General features: G+C 41.3%; 1 protein-coding gene across 7 annotated transcripts in view; it reads left to right on the top strand.

The window, feature by feature from the left end:
• stx1a (syntaxin 1A (brain)) overlaps positions 1-26,975 on the top strand; it is an 80,426-nt gene that overhangs the window by 34,102 nt on the left and 19,349 nt on the right. For 6 of the 7 annotated variants that reach the window (XR_009789782.1, XR_009789779.1, XR_009789781.1 and 3 more), the window contains exons 3-6: positions 3,708-3,807; positions 16,226-16,300; positions 16,891-16,964; positions 20,569-20,677. Coding sequence is in view for 3 of the 7 variants with exons in the window: in XM_061782520.1 (XP_061638504.1) it covers positions 3,708-3,807; positions 16,226-16,300; positions 16,891-16,964; positions 20,569-20,677 (358 nt within the window). In the remaining 4 variants the exon portion in view is untranslated. Of the gene's footprint in view, positions 1-3,707; positions 3,808-8,432; positions 8,494-16,225; positions 16,301-16,890; positions 16,965-20,568; positions 20,678-26,975 lie in introns of all 7 variants that reach the window. The other variant, XR_009789780.1, reaches the window with a different exon arrangement.

The raw sequence follows: 26,975 nt of genomic DNA, 5'->3' as shown, positions 1-26,975 counted from the left end.
GAAGTCTAGCTTGATTTGGATCTATTTGTCATTTTGTGATAAGCAGTCAAGAACCGTTCACTATCAGTTCGGTTCTGTTCTTGCCACAAGCGCGCTCCAAACTGATGATGCAAGTGTAAAGTGAACAGACGCAAGACTTGCTGGCGCCCCAAGCCTTCCAATCACTCATTACGAAGCAGACCCCCCCCCCAAAAATGATGTCATTTATCTTGCTTGCTCCTGTGAATTCCTTCTCAAGACTTGGACAAGACTTAAGGTGCAGGAAATGATGCGGTGGCGGATATCAAAGTGCAAGTAGGCTACAAGCGAAAGACGTGAAATGGTGTGTTTGTTGTGTTTCTGCATGTGTGCGTGCACTTCGCGACCGCGTCTGATGTTGTTTTGCACCCACACTAATGAAATTCGCTCCTGTTGTCTTATGAGAGCCACGCCGTGACTCACCGACACGTGCGCTGTAAAGTGAGACAGCTTGGTGTGCTTTCATCCTGGCTTGCTCACCAACTGCCTCGCATCATCTTCCCGTCAACCGGTCGTCGTTTGGTGCCCTTTATACGCTCGCATCAATGGGCCTTCCTTACAGCCCGGTTTCTCCCTGTTAGTACGTCACAAATGGCAATCGCACAACTTTACAACAGAGTGAAAGATGTCATATTAAACTAAATCTGTGTAGTTGTTTTTGAAGCTTTCAAATGATTATCAGTCTGTTAATGACTTATCAGACATATCTTGATGTAAGTATCATTTTCCTGTCACAAATATGAAAGAAAGTTATTCATCTTGAAAGTTTCCGGCCAACGTCTTAATACAATGTGGGTTGAGATTTTAAATGTGACCTTTTTTTTGTTGAATTTGAGTTTCAAACTTAATCTTTATCCTGTATTTTCAAAATGTTAGGATCATTGGAAAACATCCGCCACGGAAGCAGTTCATATTCAATTCAATTCATATTGTGTGAGTTTGGCAGGTGATGCAAGCTTTGCACAAAACGCAGCTCGTTGTCACTCAGCCATTTTTCTTGAAATGAGTGGGCGTGTGGCAACCACGAAGTGGGCAGGTGCTTGAATATTAATTGAAGAAACTACGTCACAACGATGGCAATTTCAAATCCTGTCATTTGCAAGCGGGTTGGTGTTCAAAGGTTATGGCATTCAGTCGTCAAACTTAAACCAGGTCATATAAGGCATTGCTTAGCCGTTTTGGTTTTTTTTCGTTGCGTGGCAAGCAAAAGTTCTTATTATGAGCACTAAATGGTGGCAGCGAACTTCACAAGCAAGCAGATAGGGAACAATTCTTCCAAAAAGAGGCCACGTGCATGCTTCACGTTGTTTATTGCCATTCCAAGTGGAAGTTGAAACCAGACAAAGAGAATTACACTTTGTATTTTGAACCAAACCACACAATTCTCAAATGTCTGCTAGCTTAATGCTAACATGCAATGTTAAATACTTGCGATTGATGTGACAATCATGAAATCTGAGCCTCGGCCGACCTCAGTGTTGACCACATCAGAAATGGTTCTGAGGACTTGAATCATTGAGACTTGGGCTCGAATCCACTTGAGTCACTATTTTGATGACCTGTGACTTGACTTGACAAAAACGAATAGACGTGAGACTTAACTTGGACTTGGGAGTTAAAGAATCGGGGCTAGACTTGAAATGCGATGACTTGAAAGACTTGATTGTTTCTTTTATATGTTCAGCTCGATGATAACATAGAAAATTAATTAGTATTTGAGCGCATGCTGGGAATGGCACTGTCATGATTGGAAGATTGGCCTGTCAATCAGTTAAACTCCTCGGTTAGTTAGGAATTGTACAATGTATAAATATCGTCTAGAAAATAATGAAAGAAATAACTAAAAACTACATTTCAATACTCATACAGAATTACTTTTCCCAGTTGCAATAAGAGCACTTGCAGTGCCAGCATGAAGGCCCCAGTTGGTCTTCAGCCATGGTGGAATCATTATGAGGCCATATCTTCCCTCGGCCCGCACACAAGACCCTTTCAAACATACAGTATATTATCATATCATATTTTGTGAATACAACAACTTACTTAAATATGCTGCCAAAAGACAGATGTTCTGCTGTCAGTTTTGATTGAAAGATATTAAACTACATGATGATTATTGAAGTTGTGTTATATTGTGCTGTTGAATTAGAGTACATTATCTTGTGAGGTGCAGTACATGCATATTGGTGATATAAATTGGCCAATAATTTCATTATTTGACCTTATTGCAGCATTTGGCAGGTATGCCCAGACTGAAATTTTTTTCCCCTTCACAATCTGTTTTGGTTGGGTCAGCACATGTAGACTGTCAACGATACGCATACAGCCTGTCATTTCGTCACCGAGTTCATTATGGCGAGTGCAATTTTTTTACTTTCACTGACCCTTTGCTAGCTCTAGGAGAGCAGCCTATAATATATGGAAAAGGCAAGTTTGATGCTAAAGGAAAAATGGACTGTGAAAATTGGCAATTCAAAGAAGAATGAACTGAAAATGTCATTCTCTGGATTCATTCTCCCTCCAACCAGCGCATGATCCATGCGCTGCTTAATAATATGCCATGAGCTATATGCCGTGACCTGTCATGAGGATTTCCAATTTGAAATGGCATTATCAGACAAAGCATTAAGAATTTTAAAGAGACATTTCGTAAAAATTCAGAGGTAAGAACAACAAAAATAAATGAACTGAAATCGTCATATCAAAATGCAAGCAGGAATCTTGTCATATCTATGACACGACAACAACAAGCATCGGTATGCTAACTAAGAGTAAATAATAAAAGAATGCATGCCTGAAATGACAGACACAAACAAAAAGAGGAAATGACCGTTAAAATGAAGCAAATTCCCCTCTGAGCTTCCACAGCAACACAATGTACCGAAGTACTTGCTGGCGATCTATTGAAGCAGCTGTGTGATGGAATAAAAAGAAAATTGCAGAGCGAATTTCCCTAGCTGCGTATGAGTCCACTGACACCATTGATAATGCTCATCTGATGGTGTTTGTGAGGTCATATGATCAGTCAAAAAGGGAGCTTGTTGGGTAACTGGAAATGTCTTTTTATTTTAGTTCATATTCAGAGAGACTTTAATCGCTTTAAAAAAAAAAAAAAAAAAGTGTGTTTGTAACAGTACTTGAGATCTAAAAATGGAGCAAAAATGTTTCCTTTCCAGCTTCAACTTTTTAAAGGTTTTTACATTTTTTTGACAGACAGTTAATCATTTCTTCGCGCTAAAACAAGTCGTGGGTTGCCCGGTGTCGTATGTGCAGTAGATCTATTCCTTGTGAATGGTGTCTTTTATCATCACGCATACAATTCAACTGTTATTAACATTCTTAAGATATCAGATTTCACACCTTTTTTTACACAGTTCTATTTTTTGCCACCTGTAAATTAGACCAGACTACGTATGTAAGAGTCTTATTTATTTTTAATTGGAATGTCAATTTGATTGGACTTTTTTCTTGCCGTAATCGGGCTGTCAACTTATTGGCTGTGGATTGAAATGCAAATTTTGTTTGCAAACATCCTGAAAGATTCCATTAATTACTGGCAAACATTCTGAAATGTTTTCGCATGAACATGCTTTGAATGTAACCCTAATATGATAATGACGACTTGAGAATTTCCGTTTAGTCTAATTAGTGTTTCCTCTAAAGCTCTCTTTCCCTCTTTTACCCGGCAGGTGGAGGAAATCCGAGGTTACATCGAGTCCCTGGGGGAGAAAGTTGAGGAGGTGAAGAGGAAACACAGTGCCATCCTTGCATCACCGAACCCTGATGAGAGTAAGGCTAATTTGGGGGCTTTTTCTTGTATTGTTTCACGATTTTGTCGACCCAGCCGAGCTGCGCACATTGAAACTGCAGAAGTATGAACAGTATGACACATGGCAGTTGTCCCCTCTCATTCATTCAAGCTAACATTTATTTGACACCTGCACAATCTACTGATATCTAATACAACAAATGAAATCACCATTTAAAAACAGCATTTCAGGTTCACTTGGGGGCGGCATGGTGTGGACGACTGGTTAGAGTGTCAGCCTCACAGTTGAGGACCAGGGTTCAATCCACGGTCCCGCCTGTGTGGAGTTTGCATGTTCTCCCCGGGCACTGCGGTTTCCTCCCACATCCCAAAAACATGCATGAATTGGAGACTCTAAATTGCCCGTAGGTGTGACAGTGAGTGCGAATGGTTGTTTGTTTGTATGTGCCCTGCGATTGGCTGGCAACCAGTTCAGGGTGTAGCCCCGCCTCCTGCCCAATGATAGCTGGGATTGGCTCCAGCACGCCCGCGACCCTAGTGAGGAGAAGCGGCTCAGAAAATGGATGGATGGAAGGTTCACTTGGGTTATATTTGTCTGATATTTACATTTGTTTGATGATCTTAAACATTGAAGTGGGGAAACTAAGCAAACATTTAAGAACTTGGACACTATACTGTACAGTGGATAGGGAGTGATTCCGAACACAGCCTGTGTTTCGCCACCGCTAGCGTTAGCCTGACATCAGCTGTCATCCTGATCATCTGTCTGACATTGCCGCCTCCTCCAATGTATTTTCCTGCGAGGCATTCGATTGCCAAACGAGCCTCCGGAGACCGACGCTCCCGCTGGAACCTAAAGACATTTTAAATCTATATCATGTTGCATAGCTGTGGAGCTATATTCGATTCCCCACACTTAAAGTCAGTGTTTCCAAAACTTCATTGAGCCAAGGTACATATATTATACATTTACATATTTTTAAAAATGCCATTAAAAGTACATGCAGTATCCAACAATCTTGAAAATAGGACTTTCAGCGTGACTGTTTCAGCATGGGAGACATTTACCCATATGAAACGAAGGTGGCATAAAACAAAATGCTCAATTCGAAAAAGATTTTCTGCAAGTGTCTTGACCATTATTGATCAAATTATGTGAAAATGACCCATAAACAGCTTAATGGTACCTTTTGGAAGAACGTTTAATTGTTCTCCCTGTCACTGTATGTCACTGGCATACTTGGATAGTTAAACAAATATGCATTATTTGTTGTAAATAAATAATATCTTTTGTGAAAATGAAATAGAAGCACACTCCTGATGATCTCTCATGGCGCATTATACCATGCCACAGTGACTGGGATATTGAGGAGCACTGCTTTTGCATTCAGCTTGGCTGGTGATTGGCTTTAGAATGTCCATTGCACCCCATATAGCGTCTGTGTGCTGCCACCACTTCTTTTTATCATAAAGTTTCAAACATTGGAAACAAATTGTCAAGAAATGCTCATGTTGAGCATCCAAGGGGAACAGCTTGTCCTGTTCCTTCTCACTAGTTCATTATATTCACTAGTCGCAATCATTTCTGCATCCCTTTTCTCACACCTCCTCATTCATGTCAGGCCATTCATTTGGACCCCTTCCTCTTAAAAGAGGGATACTCTCCAAAAACTCCTGCCGCTTCCTTCTCCCTAATCCCTCACAACCCACCTGGCTGAGGAAGCATCGAGCCGCTTCCTGGTTCAGGTGTCAGACACAGCGAATCAAAAGTATGAAACCTGTCCTGGTGCTGGCCAATCAGAGGCAGATCGGGGCGGGTTGTTGTTCCATGCAATGGACCCGTAAGGTTTTTCTGGACTCGATAAATTTTCATTGTTGTGGTAACACCCGCCGCGCCGCTCACGACTCAACAAGCCGCTGGGAGAACGGCGTTTGCTCCGTCGATGCACACAACTGGGAAACTTTAGGCAAGGTTAGCTATTTATTACATTTGATAGCCTGTGAGCTAACGAGCTATCAAGCTAAGGAGCTAAACAACTCATTCGATTGCGGCGACATGGTTGAAAACATCAGCGGTCGGAGTTGTCTACGTGTTCCCCACATAACACACACACACACACACGTGAAAATTTAACTGTTTATAAACCACAACCACAGCGGCACACGTTATCAATATTCAGGCAGTAGTCGACATCAGCGAACTCATGTTCAGTGTTATTTGATTGACAGGTGAAGGTCTCACATCACAGTCCAGCAGCCTGTTTCATAAGTTTGTTTTTTTAAAGTAATTCTGTTGAACCACAATTCAAAAGTAACGTCTGATTTTCATTAGTTCATTATCATTCTATTTTTATTTATTATTACTTTTGTCAGATTCAGGCTAATTCGGTGACCACTGTGGGGTTTTCGTTCATTAACAGAGGGGTACCAACAATTTTATCCAGGGGTGGGACTCGATAAAGGGAATTAATGTATTTAATTAGAGGCTTTGTAATAATTAATCTCAATTAATCACATTTTAATCGTATAACAGTATTTGTCCTGGAAGGCATGGTTTAAATGGATTTTAGTGGATGACTGAATAAAAATAATTGACACAGACAGGAATATTGCTAACTATGGGAATCTAGCATTTAATTTCAACACAAAACAGTAGAAAAACTAATGGAAAATATCCCTGGCCCATAATTAAACTGACCTAAAGTAAAAGCACCATTTTAGAACATTGTTTTTTGGGGGGACGGGGGAGGGGGGGGGGGGGGGGGGGGGGGTTTGGGACAGTATTGCCTTCAAATGATTTCTGCGTGGCAGTTGAAAAGTCCGGGGGTTGTTCTTCAGGCTTTATTTTTATTTATCAATTTTTTTCTGTAATTTGACTGCCATTAGTCCTAGTAATGATGTTTCCTCCAATTTCTCCATTTTGGTAGCCGAGCTCTGACGTGAGCGTCAGTGTACCAGGAAATCGTGCACAGACAAATGTTCTGCGTCGTTTGGAGCACAAAATGATATTAAAATGTGTTAGTTTTAATCACATTTCCATTAATTGTGATTCAATCATTAAAGTCCCACCCCTAATATTTATTTATTTGTATGTACAGAATAATGCAACAAAGACGTTTTTATGTATATTTACATTTCATTATGATTTGTTATCGGTTTATTATTTGTGTTAAGAACAAATATGTGGTTAATAGCAAAATAATGATCTATGGTTTTAATCCACTTTTTTTTAGGGGAAACATCTAAGAGTCCTGTTAGTACATTCATTCAAAATTAAGAAAAGTAATCGAAATATTATCAAATAAAAAACAAAAAAGTGAAATGTTAGTTTTATTACTTTTCAAAAGAAATTTAAATAGTTACATTTTCAATAGGGCCACTTGTAATTGCAAACAAGAATATTTCCAAAGTAATCTTCCCAACACTGATAGTATTGGTGCATTTTTACAAGTACGAGTACTGTACAGACGTACATTCTCGACACCAATACTGGTACTGGTATTAATGCTTCCCTTTAAAGAAAAAGAACAATTTGGACACTCCTCATTTAGCGTTTTCAATGAAACTAACATGCACATTTTTGGAATGTGGAAAAGCCAGACGACGCAGAGAAAACCCACACAAGCACAAGGAGAAAATGCAAACTCCACGAAGGAAATTCGCCAATATATTCGCCAATATTCAATTTCATATGAATCTTTTTATGTACTATGACTCAATGAATCTATAATAAAGTGATTTAACGCTCTAGTGAAATCCTTCATGTCATGATCCCCTTTCATGCCTGCCTGACCTCTATTAATGAAAAGATTCTCTGCCCATTGCGAAGATGCACGGCGATTAGGCAGTGGATACATGTCGTACTTGCTCCTTTTCTGCCTCACTGCCCTTTTGACAAGCAGCTAAAGGTAAAATTGTGCATGTCAACGTGTTCTCTGTCAAAGTCAGCACACTAGGCTGACTTGTACTGTAAGTCACATTGGAGGTTATGAAATGGTCAATGTGATCAGGACGGGTGGTTCTGGCGGCCAACAGGGATAGTGGCAGATCGTGCTTTACGCGAAATGAACAATCCTGACATTTGTAAAAACCGCTGGCTGATGTGCATATATTACACACACAGGCACACACATACTCACACACATACACAGGGCGGATCTGAAACCACATATCAACTGACACAGATTAAGTATGCTTCATGTGTCACTGCTAATTTTTGTGCGTCACAGACGTGGGACGCACATATATAAAAATATATATACAATAGTAGTTATTATATACATATATATATTACAGTGTCCACATAATAAAGTAAAACTTAAACTCAAGTTGGTCCACCACAGTAATGTTTTGGTGTGTTTTCTCAGTCACGATTCTTTAGCTGCCCCCAGTTTCTAAACACTGTTGCTCCTGAGTCATCAACACAACAGCTCGGAAGATACAGTACGTGGTTTAATTGCAGTCTTTTTTTGGGTGGGGTGGGGAGGGGAGGTGTGGTGGCTGAGCACAACTCCTACCCTCTGAAAGCAGCATGCCAACACTCACAACGCTCGCCACTGAACTAAAGTGGTGTTTAAGGCTACTTTTACGCCACAACGCTCTTGTAAAAGAATGGTTACCTTTTTCCCCGTGTGTTTTTGTAAAGGTACGTGGAGGCAAAATGGAGTGCCCTACTGATTGCTTTACTTGTTTGCTGACAAAAGAAGGTGAGCTTGCAACAAAGCTTTACTGACATATTTATCTTTCTTATGGTGACCCTCCAATCCCTCACATGCAGCTACAAACTGTTGGAAAGTAAGTAGGCACAAGTGGTTAGACACTGTGTCAGTTCGAACGACAACCTCTGCCAAGGCCATTGGCATTACGGACCGACGGATGGATGGGCAGTACCAGTTTTAATCTAGAGTGTACTGTTCCATTTATCTAATACAGTGGAACCTCGATAAAACGGACTAGTGTGTGTGTCTGTCTGTGTGAGGGGGTGTGGGGGGAATAGATAATAATAATGTTATGGCTATTTTGAGGTGAGATGTGGGTGTACAAATTCAAAACACGCTGCCTGGACTCTAGACCAGTCAATAAGGAGGGTAAACACACAAAGGACTTGTCATATATTCACAGAGATGAGATGGAGAACTGAGGTAAAAGCAGATGGGAAAGGCAGCAAACTGACCAGTGTTAGAGCAAAGGAATCTGTTCGGGTTGGGAGTTTGTCTTATGGTGCTCTGTCTCGTGTCTGACAGTCACAGAGATGGAGAGTTGATGGGCTGTTATCAGGGAGGAAGGAGGCCTGAGAGTGACAGCAGAGGGAGCCTTACCTGATAAAAGCTGATGTTCGTCTTTATTTGCTTTATCCTCTTGACTCTCATTTACCGTATGTACCATTAAGTAACAGTGGTAGGAGATTTAGGGAAGTGATTGTTGAGTAATTGTATATTGAAGCAATATACAGCAGGCAGACTGGAGTGCAGTGCAACGTGGTCAGACTGTATCTCTGCGTCAGTCCTGTGATTGACAGGTGATCAGTGCAGGGTGACTCCGAAAGAGGCTAGGATTGGCTGCAGCCCCCTCACATGACTTTCGGCAAGTGTATAAACTAGATGGATGAATAGTACAGTACCAGTGCAGTATTTTGTGTTCATTGTTCCTGCTAAATGATGTCTCAAGGGGTGTCTGTTATGCCATCTGGAGGTGATGTTAATAAACTGTACAAGCAAGAGTTCATGGGAGACCAATGATGTAATGCAGCTACATCTCAATAAATTAGAATATGGTGGAAAGGTCCATTTATATCATTCAGTATTCATACATTATATAGATGCATTAAACCCTCACACAAACACCTTCTTGCCTAATTTCTACATTTAAAATAATTGTCATTCTTTCTTGATTGTTTGTTATGTGATATTCTGGTACCTAGAGATGGTGAATTATGGGGTTTTGTTTGCTGTAAGCTATAATCATCAAAATTATATATATATATAAATCATGGAATATTTCACTTTGAATGTGTGTAGTGCATCTTTATAATGAAATTCACTTTTTGAAGTGAACTACCTCACTAAACTAAGGTTTTGGCACTATTCTAATTTATTAAGATTTACAGGTAAGTACTGAATTTCAAATGTTTTCACTGTTTAAATGTGTTTACTGACGTTCGGATTTGCTTTCGTCAAAATACCCCAAGGATCAAGATTTATAGACACTTTATACACCCCAGTTCTTGACTCCCCATTTTTTAATTAATTTTTTTTAATGACAACCCCCGACAGGGGGTCGAGCTGGCGGATGGGGACAGGCAAGGCTTCTACTCTGCGGTGGCAGAGCCAAGAGTGTGGGTGAAAATGAAACGCTGCTAAAGAAAAATAGTGGTGCCTGAAGATCCAATTTTATTTTGTTATGTGACCATGCATGTAACTCAGAACACTTGTACCATATATCATTTTGTCCCATAGAAATGAATGGAAATGCCATTAATCTGTTCCATCTTACCACCCCAAATATTTGTAATAAGAAAAATTGTCCTCTATAGTATTGTACTTTATAAAAATACTGTAATGACATAATGTAAAGAAGGAGGGAAGCCCGGACTACCCCCTCATAGCCACTTCATCCAGCTCTTCCGGGGGGATCCCGAGGCGTTCCCAAGCCAGCAGGGAGACATAGTCTCTTCAGCGTATCCTGGGTTGTCCCCGGGGTCTCCTACCGGTGGGACGTGCCCGGAACACCTCACCAGGGAGGCGTCCAGGAGGCATCCTAAACAGATGCTCTCAATGCTGAGGAGCAACGGCTCTACTCTGAGCCCCTCCCTGATGACTGAGCTTCTCACCCTATCTCAAAGGGAGAGCCCGGACACCCTGCAGAGGAAACTCATTTTGGCTGCTTGTGCCCGGGACCTTGTTCTTTTGGTCATTACCCATAGCTTGTGAATCACAGGTGAGGGTAGGACCGTAGATCGACTGTTAAAGTGAGAGCTTCGCTTTTCGGCTTAGCTCCTTCGCCACAACGGACCGATACAAAGTCCACATCACTGCAGACGCTGCACCGACCCGCCTGTCGAGCTTCCGTTCCATTCTTCCCTCACTCGTGTACAAGACCCCAAGATACTTGAACTCCTCCACTTGGGGGATGATCTCCTCCCCAACCTGGAGAGGGCACTCCACCCTTTTCCGACTGAGGACCATGGTCTCAGATTTGGAGGGGCTGTTTCTCATCCCAGCCGCTTCACACTCGGCTGCGAACTGCTCCAGTGAGAGTTGGAGATCACGGCTTCATGAAGCCAACAGAACCACATCATCTGCAAAAACAACAGAGATGCAATGCTGATGCCCTGCGATTGGCTGGCAACCAGTTGAGGGTGTACCCCGCCTCCTGCCCGATGACAGCTGGGATAGGCTCCAGCACGCCCGCGACCCTAGTGAGGAGAAGCGGCTCAGAAAATGGATGGATGGATGCAATACTGAGGCCCCAAAACCGGACCCACTCTATGCCTCGGCCGCACCTAGAAATTCTGTCCATATAAGTTATCAACAGAATTGGTGACAAAAGGGAGCCTTGGCGGAGTCCAGCCCTCACTGGAAACGAATCCGACTCACTGCCAGCAACACGGACCAAACTCTGACTCCGGTCATGCAGGGACCGAACAGCCTGTATCAGGGGGTTCGGTACCCCATAACCCCCACAGGACTCCCCGAGGGACATGGTGGAACGCCTTCTTCAAGTCCACAAAACACATTTAGACTGGTTGGGCGAACTCCCATCCACCCTCGAGGACCCTACCGAGGGTGTAGAGCTGGTCCACTGTTCCACGGCAAGGACGAAAACCACACTGCTCCTCCTGAATCTGAGATTCGACTTCCCGACGGAGCCTCCTCTCCAGCACCCCTGAACAGACCATACCAGGGAGGCTGAGGAGTGTGATCCACCTGTACTGGGGGGGTGGCAGTTTATGTACATTAGCGTCACTATTATATAATAGTGGGGGAATAGTAATAATCAGATAACAAAACATTAAAGTTTGAGTTTGCAGTTAAAAAAAAAAATAATTTGAAAACTATGTTAAAACTGTCTGAATAGTAAAATATTGTTTAAATGATCTTTTGAAAGATCATCCTTCACTGGTTTCATTATATGCCTGCAATTTCATTTTAATGGGGTCAACATAAATAGTCAATCAGAGACTGTAGAGACTGAAGATTTGACCGAAGAGTTGTCAATCATTTGCTCACACGCACCGCCGCACACGTAGCCTTGCAGGGACACCCCACAGCTTCCAGATTATTTATTTAGCAACAAAAGTTAAAAAGAAGCAACCCTCAACAGCTCTCAAGACAAATCAAAGGTAGACATATGCAGTATAACTGTGGTGTCTTATACAAGAACAGTTGCATGCATAGCTTGGAAAACCGCTGCATACATCACATCACTGTTGTTATCAGGTAAGTTGATCACCTCTCAAATTTGTAATTGATCATATGTACATTCCAAAAAATACAGCATCAAACCAGAAACATTTTGTGTTTGGCGACACTCCATCATGCCATGCTAGCGATGTAGCTGTCATGCATGGTAATGTAATGAGCTGGGGGGGATTTCTTTGGGTAGAGACGCAAGAGGGCGGAGCTGGGGAGTGAAGTAAGCCTATACATTCAAATCTTGCTAGCATTCTCTACCATTCATTGCTTGCTTGTTTAATTTAGGTATACACGCATTTTGTTCTCCATAAAATGTCCCCTTTAACATATAATTGTTCATTCTTAAGGTCACAGATGTACAAAGGTCCTCCAATAATTGTCTAGGTTTGACATTCTAAATTTCTATTGAACAAAAAATGTCACCTGTGAATTTATTTACATGGAGCCAAATCACAGCAAAAGTCATCTCAAGCAATTTTTGTGAATCGAGTGGGTGCACACCGCTTATACACCTACTGGGAGTGAAAATGAAAAGAAAATATGAAGTTGATCACCATCTCTCTTCTTGTTCTCAAAGCATGCCTTGCTTTTTATGGCTTTTTTTTGGCTTATCCCAAAGCCCCATCACTGCTGTATAAATTGATGCCAAATGGTGTTTGCCCAATTTTTGATATGTGTATAGAATCTGACTGTTGGGGTGCCTTCCCTTTTGCTATACTGTTGAATGACCGACATCTCCTCCATCAGTTTATAATACAGCAGGAAACTTTCCCGCAATTCACTTAATTTCGTCTCCTGTGCTCGCACTGTGCGCCTCCTCCGGCTTCCATCCTTCCCTCCCTCCCTCTTCTGCCACTTTGGAAACAATCTGAAGCTGGTGAGAGGCCCGGCTGTGCGCGTTGCCATAGCAACGCAGTATTAATGGTGGCAACAAGCGTGACCTGAAGATTCCGTTCGAGCGCGTCTGGGAGGTAGGGAGGGAGGGAGCGAGAGAGAGAAAGAGGGTGAGAAGCTACAACTCAATTGATTCCTCAGTTTTGCACTCTAATTTGCTTTCCTCGCACTTGTACTGATTCATTAACGTGCGCACTCTTCCTTTTTTTCCGACGGCCAATAACAAGGCTCAGTGGACACTTGATGGAGCAGCTTGGCCTCCTCTGTTTGGTAACCGGGAGAGGGGAATCTAATCTGACTCCTTAACACGCACACATAGTGAAACACACAGAAACCAGCCTGCTTTCTATTCTGGCTGTGACGGTGAGTCTGCTGACCTCATGAGGGGTTTCTATGGTTACACTCTTCCATAACCTTTACACCCCTGTGAGTGGAAAAGTTCAACATGTAAAACATCCAAAACAAAATAACAATTTAAATAAATAAAAACACCCAGCAAATTTTCAGCGAGTGACCACTGTTTGTAACAACCTTTAGTAGTTACATGTTGTTGAAAGACACACAACCTCCAATATGCTTTTGGCACCCCATCAATTATTGTCAAGCATCCTTGGGAAATTAGTTATTCTTATTTTTCTTCTTATTTTTTTTTGTATTTGTTTTACCGTTGTCATTTTAATTTGATTTCATTGTATTTTATATTAGGCTACATACTTTGTGTTAATCCCAAAGCCCAACCCCATTATTTGTCCAGCATCCTTGGTTCTTTTGAAAGGCGCTATACAATTCCAATATCTTGTTTTTATTATAAAATGGATTTTGCATTATTAAACACAATAACATGTACATTTGAGTTGCAGGTTTCATTTTGTCCCCTTTGGGTTGCCATCCTCACGCTCTAATGTAGTATCTGTGACTTTAAGTGCGTGTGGCTTTTACTTGAGTAACTTGTAAAGGTCCTTTTTAATGTTTACTGGTTTCCTGTGGCCCATTAACATATGAAGACCTCGCTCTTTTTTGACATCAAGATGATAAATTACTTTCTTTAAAACGGCAATAAATGCTCCAGGGTAGTATGTGTGTGTGGGTGTGACCCATTATTTCCCCCTCGCTGTAAAAATAAACGAGTTACCTTTGTCTAATTTGAGTGCTATTTATGGTTAACATTAAGATTAATCTGACAGCTCTGTAAATTTTATCTGTAAATACAAATTCGGGAAGTTTTGTTGTTTTCTATTTTTTTTTAATATGGTCTCATATACTGTACCACTGTAGTGCATGCAAGCAGTCACTGAATTTACTGTGGAATGATTCATGATTTTGTGCTGGCCACTGGATTTATAACTCACATTCAACAGTATGTGTCGCTTGCTATTATTCCTTGGTCCACAATTAAACTGAAAGCTGCACCCCAAAAAGGGGGCTGCAGGTAGAATTAAATCACTGAGGAAGTTTTGTTCACCGAAATGTCCACAATAAGGAGGAAGAGGGAGTTTAAGTGAGGTAGTACAATAGTAGTCCATGTTGAGCTGTTTGTATGCTATTATAAGATTTTCATAAGACAAAATCAGTCTTCACATCAGAACATGAATTAGATTTTAAAATATATATTTTGCATTACATTTATAATCTATTAAATGGCAAATGTGTTTGTTGTTGTTTTCCATCTCAGTTATGCAATATGGAAAGTTTTTAAAGATGATGATTTATTTGTCACATATCGGCACATCTCAGGTACTTGGAATATTGTACAAAAATTCATTCATTTCATAAGTTCAATTCAAAAAGTGAAATGTATTACACATATTCTTTATACTCTTAGGAAAGTACTTTGATGGTGCATTAAGTAATTAATTTTTTTTGAAATGGTGAATTTGGGATTTTTGTTATTACAGCTAACAAAAATTCACCATCTCAAGAAATAAGATCAAGAAATATAAACAGCAACGTCATTGAGAGTGAATCAGCAGCGCCTCTGCTGGTTGAAGCCAATTAGTGCACTCCAGTTTGATTTAGTTTCTTCAAAATACAACTAATCAAAAATCAATACCAAACTGAAATATTAATAGGTTGATCAATTAGTAGGCCCAGCCGTGCTCACTGTCGTTGACAAATAACGACATTTTCAACAGAGGGTCTGATAGTAGGGATGTACGGATTGATACTGAGATATCAATACCTCCAATACCAGATATTTATTGTATATAATCGATTCACAAATCAAAATGTCGATACTTTTGACACATCTCTGACACCAGTTTGACTTTTACCCCGAATCTGATCTGAAAGGAAATTAGTGGTATCAACGTCACTATCTGAAGTGTGTTTTTATACACTCCAGCTTGGCAAACTGTTTCTCCTTGTGTGTATACACCAGTGGCAATTCCTTCCATGAGGGGTTTCGTTATTTCTCACTTATGTTATTTTTAGCGGCACGATGGCCGACTGGTTAGAGCGTCAGCCTCACAGTTCTGAGGAGCGGGGTTCAATCCCCGGACCCACCTGTGTGGAGTTTGCATGTTCTCCCCGTGCCTGCGTGGGTTTTCTCCGGGCACTCCGGTTTCCTCCCATCCCAAAAACATGCATTAATTGGGGACTCTAAATTGCCCGGAGGTGTGAATGTGAGTGCAAATGTTGTTTGTTTGTATGTGCCCTGCGATTGGCTGGCAACCAGTTCAGGGTGTACCACGCCTCCTGCCCGGTGATAGCTGGGATAGGCTCCAGCAAGCCCGCGACCCCAGTGAGGAGAAGCGGCTCAGAAAATGGATATTTTTACTGGCTTGATTAAGATCGGTGTAGTCAATTGTACAGCTGTGCTTTTCCACTGCTTATTTTGGCTTTCATGGTTAAACAGATGAGAACAGTTAGCATTTGGAAAATTGAGCCATGGTGTATTTGAACTTGACTGATGGATACAGCATTCTTACTGGAAGTAACAAACTAAACTTCCCCCCAAAAAATCTGTGCAGTGTTTGCAGCGCATGTCTGCATTGTAGGAATGGGAAGTAGACAGCAGGCGGACGCCAAACATGCTGTTTGTCTTCATGAAGTTGTTGTGAAGCTTGGATTTGTTTCATGACTGTGAAAGTGTTCCTATAATGTTATAGTCGTGTTTGTCAATTCTCCTCAGAAACAAAGGCTGAACTGGAGGATCTTATGGCAGATATCAAGAAACTGGCCAACAAAGTGCGCTCCAAATTAAAGAGTAAGGTTAATTATTATTATTATTATTTTTGCTGTGTGAGATATACATGATCATAAGTACTCAAATTCAATTTATTAAGGACACACAAAAGGTCCATATCACAACAACAGAATATATGTCTGTGTGTGTGTGTGGCTATATATATATATATATATATATATATACACACACACACATATATATATATCCATCCATCCATTTTCTGTACCGCATACATATATATACACACACACACACGCATATATATATATATATATGTAATGTGTGTGTGTGTGTTTTATATATATACACACACACACGAGTACATCAGCAACAACATTCCATTTAATCAATTTTTAATAGAATAAACCAAATTACAAGTGACGCCAAAGTAATACATGATGGTGAACTTTTAAAAAAAGTTGTCATAATGTTGAAAAATAGATAGAAATAGTTTTTGTTTATTCTGATAGACATGTATTATATATATATATATATATATATATATATATATATATATATATATATGTGTGTGTGTGTGTGTCTTATTTGTCTGTTTTTTATTTATTTTTTTAATGTCTGTTTTCCATGTGTGTCGTTTTGTATTCTAGGTATTCTGCATACGATCGAGCAGGAAGAAAGTCAGAACAGATCGTCAGCTGATTTGAGGATACGCAAGACACAGGTAGATGTTCCCAGTCAATATACTGCTGACATTTTATTATATTATTATAACATTATTACTTTCTTTTTGTTTTTCTTGAATTATTGTTTGGATTCCTTCGCTTAGGGTGAAAGAAAAGTGTGTTAAAGAAGAAAATGAAAAAAAATATTTAAAAATAAATGTGTGAATGTTGCTTATTATTTACAATAGACGTATTATTAAATGCTGATTTTATTTATTTATTTTTCTTTTTTTTCTGTTATGACTCTCGTTTGTACTAAAAATCTAATTTCCAAGAGTGGCTTCGCCAAGAGAACAGCTTAGACAATTACAATAAAGACAATAAAATGTAAACACTAATAATAAAAATAATGTTATATGTAGAGGTGAGAAAATACTTAAAAACATTAGAATAACAAGTATAAAAGAAAAAAAAGCGAGTGAGTTGGCTGGGAGCGGAACTGCTGAAGCGTTCTGTCACTCACTTCTGAATCTTTGGCGAATGACCAATGAGCAGCCAGCATGCAGACAGGGGTGGGACTACATTAAACGTACTGCCATGTGATTTGTGATTCGCCAGTGTTGTCACTCACTTCGGCGAATGACTAATGAGCAGCCAGCATCAGGCAGCGCCATGCAGGTGGGGGAGGGACTTAAGTGAACTGAATGATTCGTTCAGTGAACTGGTGTACTGAAGAACTGAAGAGTGATTCGTTTGTTGAAATTATCGTTTGCGATCCGATAAGGATCGATGTACTAGTACGATGATTGATTTGTTTGCGCAAGGAACAACTTACTGTGCAGTGAACGTACTCATGAGTGATTTTAACCACAAGTCCTAACGTCCTTGCGGGGATAGCTTTCACTACCAGCCGTTTCTTCAGGCTAACGGCTTATGTTGAGTCAGTCAAGCACATGAAAACAAGCACACATATTTAAAATAAATGTAAATTAATAAATGTATATCCGTACACATACATATTCCCTCTGTCTCTAATGTGATTATCAAAGCTTTATATTTCATAAGAATAATATTAATAATAATAAGAATTATAATAATATACATTCAACTTATATAGCGCTTTTCAAGACACTCAAAGACGCTTTCCACTAATCAGATGACAATAACAGTAAGGTGAGATGCAGAAAAGTCACGCCGGACGGCGTAAGGGGACGCGGAAGGATGTTTGGTAGCTGAGCTCGCTGCACACATGTTAACGAGTCACAACCGAAGCCGGGTGTTTGAGAGTTTGCTGAGAGAGAGAGATAGGTAGGTGAGAATTTAGCTTGTTTTTTTGTTGTTGTTTTTTTTAAATCTCCCTACCTTTCCTAGATTACAATACGAGACAACAACAACACATAGTCCTTCGGTGAACGTGTTGGGGGAACGTGAACCTCAGGGATGGATCGTGAACTGAATGAGGAAGCACAATGATTTTGTGAAAAAGAACTGAACGATTTGGTGAACAAATCCTTTGAACGAATAGTTTGGATTAATTGGATGATTCAGTACACTCAAAAGAACTGCCATGCCCATCACAAGGGAAGATGCCGGTCCAACCTGGGAGACACAAACATATTGTGAGGGTCTGTTGGGAACGTCTGGCAGAGTCCCCTGTCAGAAGGAGCTTCAACTCCCACCCACTTAGCCCACCTCCCGGGGTAGGCGGGGGACACTGAGTCCAAGTGGACCATGTTCCGTGCCTCTGTTGTTGAGGTGGCTGACCAGAGCTGTGGCAGTAAGGTTGTCGGTGCCTGTCATGGCGGAAATCCCCAAACCCGTTAGTGAACACCAGCAGTAAGGGATGCCGTCAAGCTGAAGAAGCAGTCGTATCAGGCCTTTTTGGCCTGTGGGACGGAGGAAGCTGATGGGTACTGGCTGGTCAAGCGGAACGCAGCCCTGGTGGTCGATGAGGCTAAAACTCGGGCATGGGAGGAGTTTGGTGAGGCCATGTAGAACGACTTCCAGACGGCTTCGAGGAAATTCTGTTCCACCATCCGGCATCTCAGGAGGGCTGAAGTAGTGCACTGTATAGTGCACTGTATAGTGGGGACAGTGTACAGTGTACTGCTGACCTCAACTTTGGACATTGTGAGTCGGTCGGCCAAATACTTTGAAGACCTCCTGTATTCCACAGACATGCCTTCCCATGAGGAAGCAGATCTGGGGACTCTAAGGTGGATCCTTCTATTTCTGGGGTTGAGGTCACCGAGGTGGTTAAAAAGCTCCTCGGTGGCAGGGCCCCAGGGGTTGATGAGATCCGCCCTGAGTTCCTAAAGGCTCTGGATGCTGTGGGGCTGTCCTGGTTGACAAGCCTCTGCAACACCGCGTGTAGATCGGGGACAGTGCCTCTGGATTGACAGACTTGGGTGGTGGTCCCCTTTTTAAGAAGGGGGACCGAAGGGTGTGTTCCAACTACAGGGGGATCACACTCCTCAGCCATCCTGGTAAGGTCTATTCAGGGGTTCTGGAGAGGAGGGTTCATCAGCAAGTCTAATCTCAGATTCAAGAGGACCAGTGGGGTTTTCGTCCTGGCCGTGGAACAGTGGACCAGCGAACCAGCTCCAATGATGTGGTTCTGATGGCTTTGTCAAACCCTGATCTCCAACTCTCGCTGAAACAATTCGCAGCCGAGTGTGAAGTGGCTGGATTGAAAATCAGTACCTCCAAATCTGAGGCCATGGTCCTCAGTCGGAAAAGGGTGGAGTGCCCTCTCCAGGTCAGGGTGGAGATCCTGCTCCAAGTGGAGGAGTTTAAGTATCTTGGGGTGTTGTTCACGAGCAAGGGAAGAATGGAGCAGGAGATCAACAGGCGGATCGGTGCAACATCTGCAGTGATGCGGATTCTGTATTGGTCTGTCGTGGGGAAGAAGGAACTGAGCCGAAAGGCAAAGCTCTCGCATTACCGGTCGATCTACGTTCCTTTCCTCACCTATGCTCACGAGCTGTGGGATGTGACCGAAACAACAAGCCCGATACAAACAGCCCGAATGTGTTTCCTCCACAGGATGTCTGGGCTCTCCCTTAGAGATCAGGTGAGAAGCTCGGTCATCCAGGAGGAGCTCAGAGTCGAGCCGCTGCTCCTCCGCATTTAGAAGAGCCAGATGAGGTGGCTCTGGCATCTGGTTAGGATGCCTCCCAGACGCCTCCCCGGTGAGGCATTCTGGCACGTCCCTCCAGGAGGAGGCCCCAGGGACGACCCAGGACACGCTGGAGAGACTCCGTCTCTCGGCTGGCCTGGGAACGCCTCGGGATCCCCCCAGAAGAGCTGGACGAAGTGTCTGGGGAGAGGGAATTCTGGGCTTCCCTGCTTTAACTGGTGCCCCCGCGACCCAACCTCGGCTAAGCGGAGGAAAATTGATGGATGAATAAAATATTTAAAAAGAACATGGATTAATGCAAGGTTTACTGTACACTGTATAATAGTTCCTTCTCTAAAAGGAAACAAAATGTAGCTACAGTATTGAACAGAACGGTGTGATATGAATTCAATTTTTTAATGTGTTTTAATATTTTATAACTGTTATATTGGCTAATGGAGTGTAGTAGTGTATATAGGACTTTATAATATGGAATTCAAAACAATAAAACATCAATAATAAATCCTTGTTTTGTGTCTTCCCAGCACTCCACATTGTCCCGCAAGTTTGTGGAGGTGATGTCCGAATACAACACCACTCAGTCAGACTACAGGGAGCGCTGCAAGGGCCGTATTCAGAGGCAGCTGGAGATCAGTGAGTATAGAACTACAGAACAGTAAGCGATGCTGCTGTCACTCTAATTTGTCATTATCGACTTCGAATGCCCGAGCTTTGTCACATCACTCCCCCGTGCTATAGCTCGATGTGTCCTCTTTACTGTACAGTGAGTATTATGTAACTATACAGTGAGTAAAACCTTTAAGTTCAAACGACATCCATTTTAGGATGCTGGGTTTTCAGATTTTGAAACAGTGATGCCTTGACTTACAAGTTTAATTTGTTCATTGACCACACATACAGTAATAATAACATAATTAAATAGAATGTAAAGAATTAATTTGTGTATCATGATAATTCAATGGGCATTGTAGTGTTCTTTGTGGTGTGTGTGCATTGTGTTTCAGGGGGCATTACAATGCAAACAGATATATGACACCTACAGTGTATTTGATGATGAAATACAGAGGAAGACTGTTGTAACTAAGCTCCAGTAATATTAGCTGTTTTTCGCAGAGGATAAAGAATATAGGCCTATGAGTATTGGTCAATGCTCTTTCTGCATGTGTTGTTACTGCTTGTGTTCAAATATAAGCTGTTTGAAGGGGAACTAAAGCCAATTATTTATTAACATTTTTTTGCAAGAATACATGGTATGTGGCCTCACCAATCGAAACACGGTATTCTGATTAATATTGTGTTTGTGAAATCCATCTCGGGGAGCGCCATGTTGGCCGTGTGTGTGTGGATATATATATATATCCACACACACAGCAAACACTTTTTATTATGTTTTTAGCTTTCATTATGTTATCAGTTTATTATTTGTGTAAAGAACAAATATGTGGTTAATTCCAAGATGTTATCTATGGTTTTAATTCACTTTTTAGAGGAAACTTCCTAGGGTCCTGTTGATGCATTCATTCAAAGTAAAACATATTACTTCCAGAAAGTAATTGAAATAGTTACACTACTATTGGATTTTCAACAGGGTAACTTGTAATTGTAAACAACTACATTTCCGAAGTAATCAACTACCACACATGCAACCAATACTGGTTGCATGTGCCCCCACTCGGCTAAACACGGTATTCTGATTTGGGGAATCCATCTCAGGGTGCCGCTATGTTGGGCAATATTCCCCTGTGCTGCCGACGGAAATTAACGTCACAACTGCCCTCGTGTGTTGCGTCAGCTACTGTATATGCAGAACATCACCTGATCAAACCTGTATGCTGCGATAACTAGCATTACTAAGGGTGGATGTAGTTTTTATGTTAATTTCGGTCAACAGCAGAGGGGGATATTGCCCAACATGATGACTCCCTGAGTTGGATGAAAATTGATGAATTAATCTGTTTTAATTATTATTACACAAATGCAATATTAATCCGAATACCGTCTTTAGACTAGTGGGGGCACATACAACGTATTCTTGAAAAAAGATTTTTGGCTTCAGTTCCCCTTTAAAGGTTTATAATTACCGTGACATTGATGCTAGTTTTGCTAGCCAGTCAAGGACATATTGCATTGTTTGCTAGCATAGGCTAGCAGAACTTTGGAAAACAAAGTAACTGTGCAGGAAGTGTTATAAGTAAAATTTGAATGAGGAAAAAATAAGTTAACCACAGCTAATATTAAAATGTAAAAACAACCAAACACTCAATCTTAATCCGTTCCAGGATCGAACAGTTGCCATCATGAAGCCTTTTTCAACTGTTACGTAATAATGTGGCTGATTTATATAATAATCACCCCGACCCGAAGTTTCTCATGGGCAGAGATCAGCTCAGCTGGCCGAAGAGCCAGAACCACTTTCAAGCTATAACACTGTCTGAAATACTATAATTCAAAAACACCCGCACCCTACACACATAAGAGAGGTGAACATTATTTTAGTGCCATCTGCCAATGTGTTGCATCCAGGTTCGAAAGTGGGAGCGCCACCTGGTGTTCTGTGAATATGGCATGTTGTCAAAATCGCACACAGGTGGTCGACGGAATGACTATACAGTGGACTAAGGCACAGACTGATCTGATTCTCTTTCCCCCTCGAGCAGCAGTGGATCCATTTAATTTGATTTGTCAGCTTGTTGAGCCATAGGGGACCTTCGCGGAGCTCTCCTGTCGTCAGGGAAGGGATTAGACACGGAAACATCAGGGGAGACGGGAATTGACAAACACTGTCGAAAGATTTAAGCATTTGAATGAGAATCCGAAACCCGCTTCCTTCAGATTGAAGCAGTAATCCTGTTTCCCCGCTATATCGCAATTCATAGTAGGCACCCCGCTAATATCGTGTTGTTGTTTTTTTCAAGCAATTATTTTTTTATGGGTTTTTACAGGAGACAGTCAAGCCCAAATTTAGAGTTGCAGTCCTTCAGTGTATTACTAGGTTAATGCCGCAACATGCTGGGCAGCACTGAGGTCTGTTGGATGAGATACTGTGTGATTAAGAGCTTGGTAGAGAAGATTCCCAACTGAGCTCCAATTAATAGTCGTCGTTCCCACAGAGTAGAGAGAATATATGACTAAGAGTACTGTAGTATGCTCTGTTTGTATATATTGCTGCTTCCTTATGGGTTAAAGTAGCAGCTATTTGAAAGTTTATAATTTCAGTGCAATCTCAATTTACGAATTTAACTGGTTCTTGAACGGGTTAGTAATTTGAAAAGTTTGTGTACTGAACATAATCTTCCCATAAGAAATCATGTAAACTTGAATAATTTGTTCCAGCCTCAACAAAAGTAATTGTTGTATTAAAAGTGTGTAAATTTTGAACACAATCTAAAGCTATTCAGTACTGTATATCAAACATGACAAAGATCAAAGGTCTCTTTATTAACCAAGTTAACAACAACGCGCGGAACTGTCCTCATTCATATGCAGCTGCCCTGCCGACACACACCCAAACAGTGCCACGAGTCACTCTGGTGCATTCACACTCAGTCTGAAATCACAAAACCGCTTAACTTTAACAAACATGTTGCTACAATTATGATGACTAAAAAATGAAGCTTGCAGCTTCTTCTTTTCTTGACAAGTCGGCATGTACGTGTCTCACCTTTCTCTGAAATGACTCGCTAGCTGTTTTTCGTTTATACAAACGACCAACAGCTTTAAGTCCACAACGAGTCCCTCCCTCTTGCCACGCAAAACGTGAAAATAACATACTAAGCAAAGTAGCAACCAACCACGATCCTAGAGCGGCTGACAGCAATCCGCCTCCCCACAATGGCTGCTTCGACCGGGACAAAGTGGCTGCACGTGCCGCCACAAAAGGGATGAATGAAATCGTTTGCACACTGCGACATGATTCGACCACTGGGCAATATTTTTGTTTGGTCTGTGGTTCGTAAATGGAATAGTTCGAACATTGAGGCGTTTGTATATCGGGGTTCCACTGTTCAATAACGTTAATGGTAATTTATTTTAGCCCGTCCAACGCATTTCACATTAAATGGACTTTTGTTAATTGAAATTAGATGTTTTGTTTGGACATTTTGGTGTTTAAATATAAAGTGTTTAATCCTCTTATGTTTCGTGTCTGTTTTACAGGGAGTGACAGATAGAAAGCTTGCATTGCCACTTATTTGGAGAACTTTGCAAGCGATAGTCTTTTTGTTTCGTCGAAGTAATGTTATATGATAGTCTCCCACTTCTTGACAGCGGGAGAGTGAGAACAAGTGCTCAGGAATTCAGTGATGCCTTGAAATACGAGTGACCCGACTTCATAATCAGAATCATATTTATTGGCCAAGTATATTAAAAATACACAAGAAATTTGTCTCCTGTAGTTGCAGCCACTACAGCAAACAAACCACTAAAAAAAAAACATTCATTGAGGACATAAACACATAAGTACAGAGAGTCATTAAGTAATGTAAGATTTCCAGTAATGCAGTAATACTGATCCAACGACAATTGCGCAAATGATGTGGAGAGTCCTCAAACAATTTAAAGTGTCCAGTAGTGTGGTAATACTCATCACCAGAAGTGAAAACAACGCAGAGTGAAGAAGCTACAATGAGTACAGTAATAAGGTCATTACAGAGATGTGCAAAATTGGCACGACACAGCAGGTGAAGCTGGGGGACATGACCTCATCTACACATACCAACAGCACTGGGACACCCCAAGGATGTGTCCTCTCTACGCTGTTCTTCTCTCTCTACATGAATGACTGCACCTCAACGCAACCAGCTGTCAAACTCCTGAAGTTTGCAGACAGAGGACACCACAGTCATCGGCCTCTTCAAAGACGGTGACGAGTCTGCGTATTGACAAGAAGTGGAGCGACTGGAGCTGTGGCGCGGCCAACACAAGCTGGAGCTGAACACGCTCAAGGCATAAGAGAGGATCGTGGACTTCAGGAGGCATCCTTTGCCACAGCTGCCCCTCACACTTTCCAAATGCCCTGTGTCAACCGTCAAAACCTTCAAGTTCCTGGCAATTACAGTCTCTCAGGACCTGAAGGCTCTTCTCCCTCAATTGCTCAGTTTGGCCAGACGGCTAGCTCTAGGAAGGGTTCCGGTCGTCCCAAACGTCTTCCATTTAAGGATTATTGAGGCCATTGTGCTCTTAGGAACGTAAAGTGCAGCAGAATTTTTTTTGTAACCATGGCCAGATCTGTGCCTTGCCACAATTCTGTTTCTGAGCTCTTCAGGGAGTTCCTTTGACCTCATGATTCTCATTTGCTCTGACATGCACTGTGAGCTGTAAGGTCTTGTACAGACAGGGGTGCGGCTTTCCTAATCAAGTCCAATCAGTATAATCAAACACAGCTGGACTCCAATGATGGTGTAGAACCATTTTAAGGATGATCAGAAGAAATGGACAGCACTCGAGTTAAATATATGAGTGTCACAGCAAAGGGTCTGAATACTTCTGGCTGTGTGATATTTCAGTTTTTCTTTTTTCGCATTATATCCAAATTTACCACACCGGTGTGTTTGGTCATGGTGTCATTGTTGATGTACAGTACTCATCAAAGTTGCTTTCATGAGCTGCAAGGAATTAGTGTGCTTCCTAGTTCCAAATCCGGTGCCAAAGGCGGACAGCTTGACAAAAAAATTATAATAATACTGTAGCAGAAATAGCATGTTCCACACTCCAGAGACTTGTGTTTTGTATTTCTCAGAGTTAACACTGCACCCATGCCGCTCTCTTTCTGCACAGCGCTCTATTCACAATAAACAATAGATATAACTCTTTCATCACCATGGCTCCTGCGTCGATGCCTCACATTCAACATGGCCACCACGTTGGCATGGGAGGCACGTCTTTTGGAATTGGATCTAGTCATATTGTATATCTGTGATCCGGAAATACGTGAGTCCCATTCTCTGCCCGCATTGCACCACAGCGTCAATAAACAACATCGGCATATTCTTGAACTAAAAGACTTTGTCAGCGGCAGTTTAAGTGACAAATGGAAACTATTTATGGGCACATTGTTCAGTCCTGACGGTCAGTTTTAGCCGATCTCGATATTGAGGTTCCACTGTAGTTAGTTTTTATTTCGTTTTGACTTTTCTTTTTCAAATTCAGAGAGTTTTAATTTGTTTTAAGAGCAAGTTTGTTTGTTTTTATTACTTACAATAACAACTCAACAAAAAATACAATTTAATAAAATGTACTAGCTTACTAACAGAATAACAACCAAATCCACAAATCAACTACAGGTATTGTATAACAGTCCACAGAATTTGAAGTGCAATAAGTGCAGTGCATAATATTGCTTCTCGGGATAGATTAGATGCATCGCAACATACTGTAAAACCATTCATGTGACACATGCTGTAGTATGGCCTTTTTAAAAATGTGTTAGTGCTTAACAAGTTCTTATTTGCATGTTTTTCATCCTTTGTTGCTAAACTGCAAACTTCTCAAGTGGACTTTCAGATTTGTGACTGTTAAAATGACAGAGAGAGAGTAAGCTTGTTTTTACCGCTTATATCTCCAGTGGCATCCAGTCTGTTTTTTTTTCTTGTTCTTCTTGAGTCCATAATTATTGTAACAAAGCTTTTCAAGTTTTCCTGCTGTTGCTGAAGTAGTGCTGTGAAAATGTCAGTTGCAGTAGTTCAATCACCTACAGTGTCAGCGAGACAAACTGCTTGCTTGTCTGCTTTCACATCTGTATTTCGTGGTGGGAAACAGTTGCATTATGAGACTCTCAGCAGTTGTCCGTTTCTCTGAGTTTTCTACAAAAGACGAATAATTCTGCGATGGCGCTAGCTAGTTGATAGCCGTCTTAGCCATTTCCGTCAGCAAACGTGGCAACAAAAACAGCTTGGACGTAAAAGTTAGCTTCGCAAAAAAAATTGCACTTGGT

This window comes from Phyllopteryx taeniolatus, chromosome 8 (assembly GCF_024500385.1).
Source record: "Phyllopteryx taeniolatus isolate TA_2022b chromosome 8, UOR_Ptae_1.2, whole genome shotgun sequence".
Taxonomy (NCBI): Eukaryota; Metazoa; Chordata; class Actinopteri; order Syngnathiformes; family Syngnathidae; genus Phyllopteryx; species Phyllopteryx taeniolatus.
Note: the sequence above shows the minus strand (reverse complement) of the source record. Positions and strands in the feature narration are given on the sequence as shown.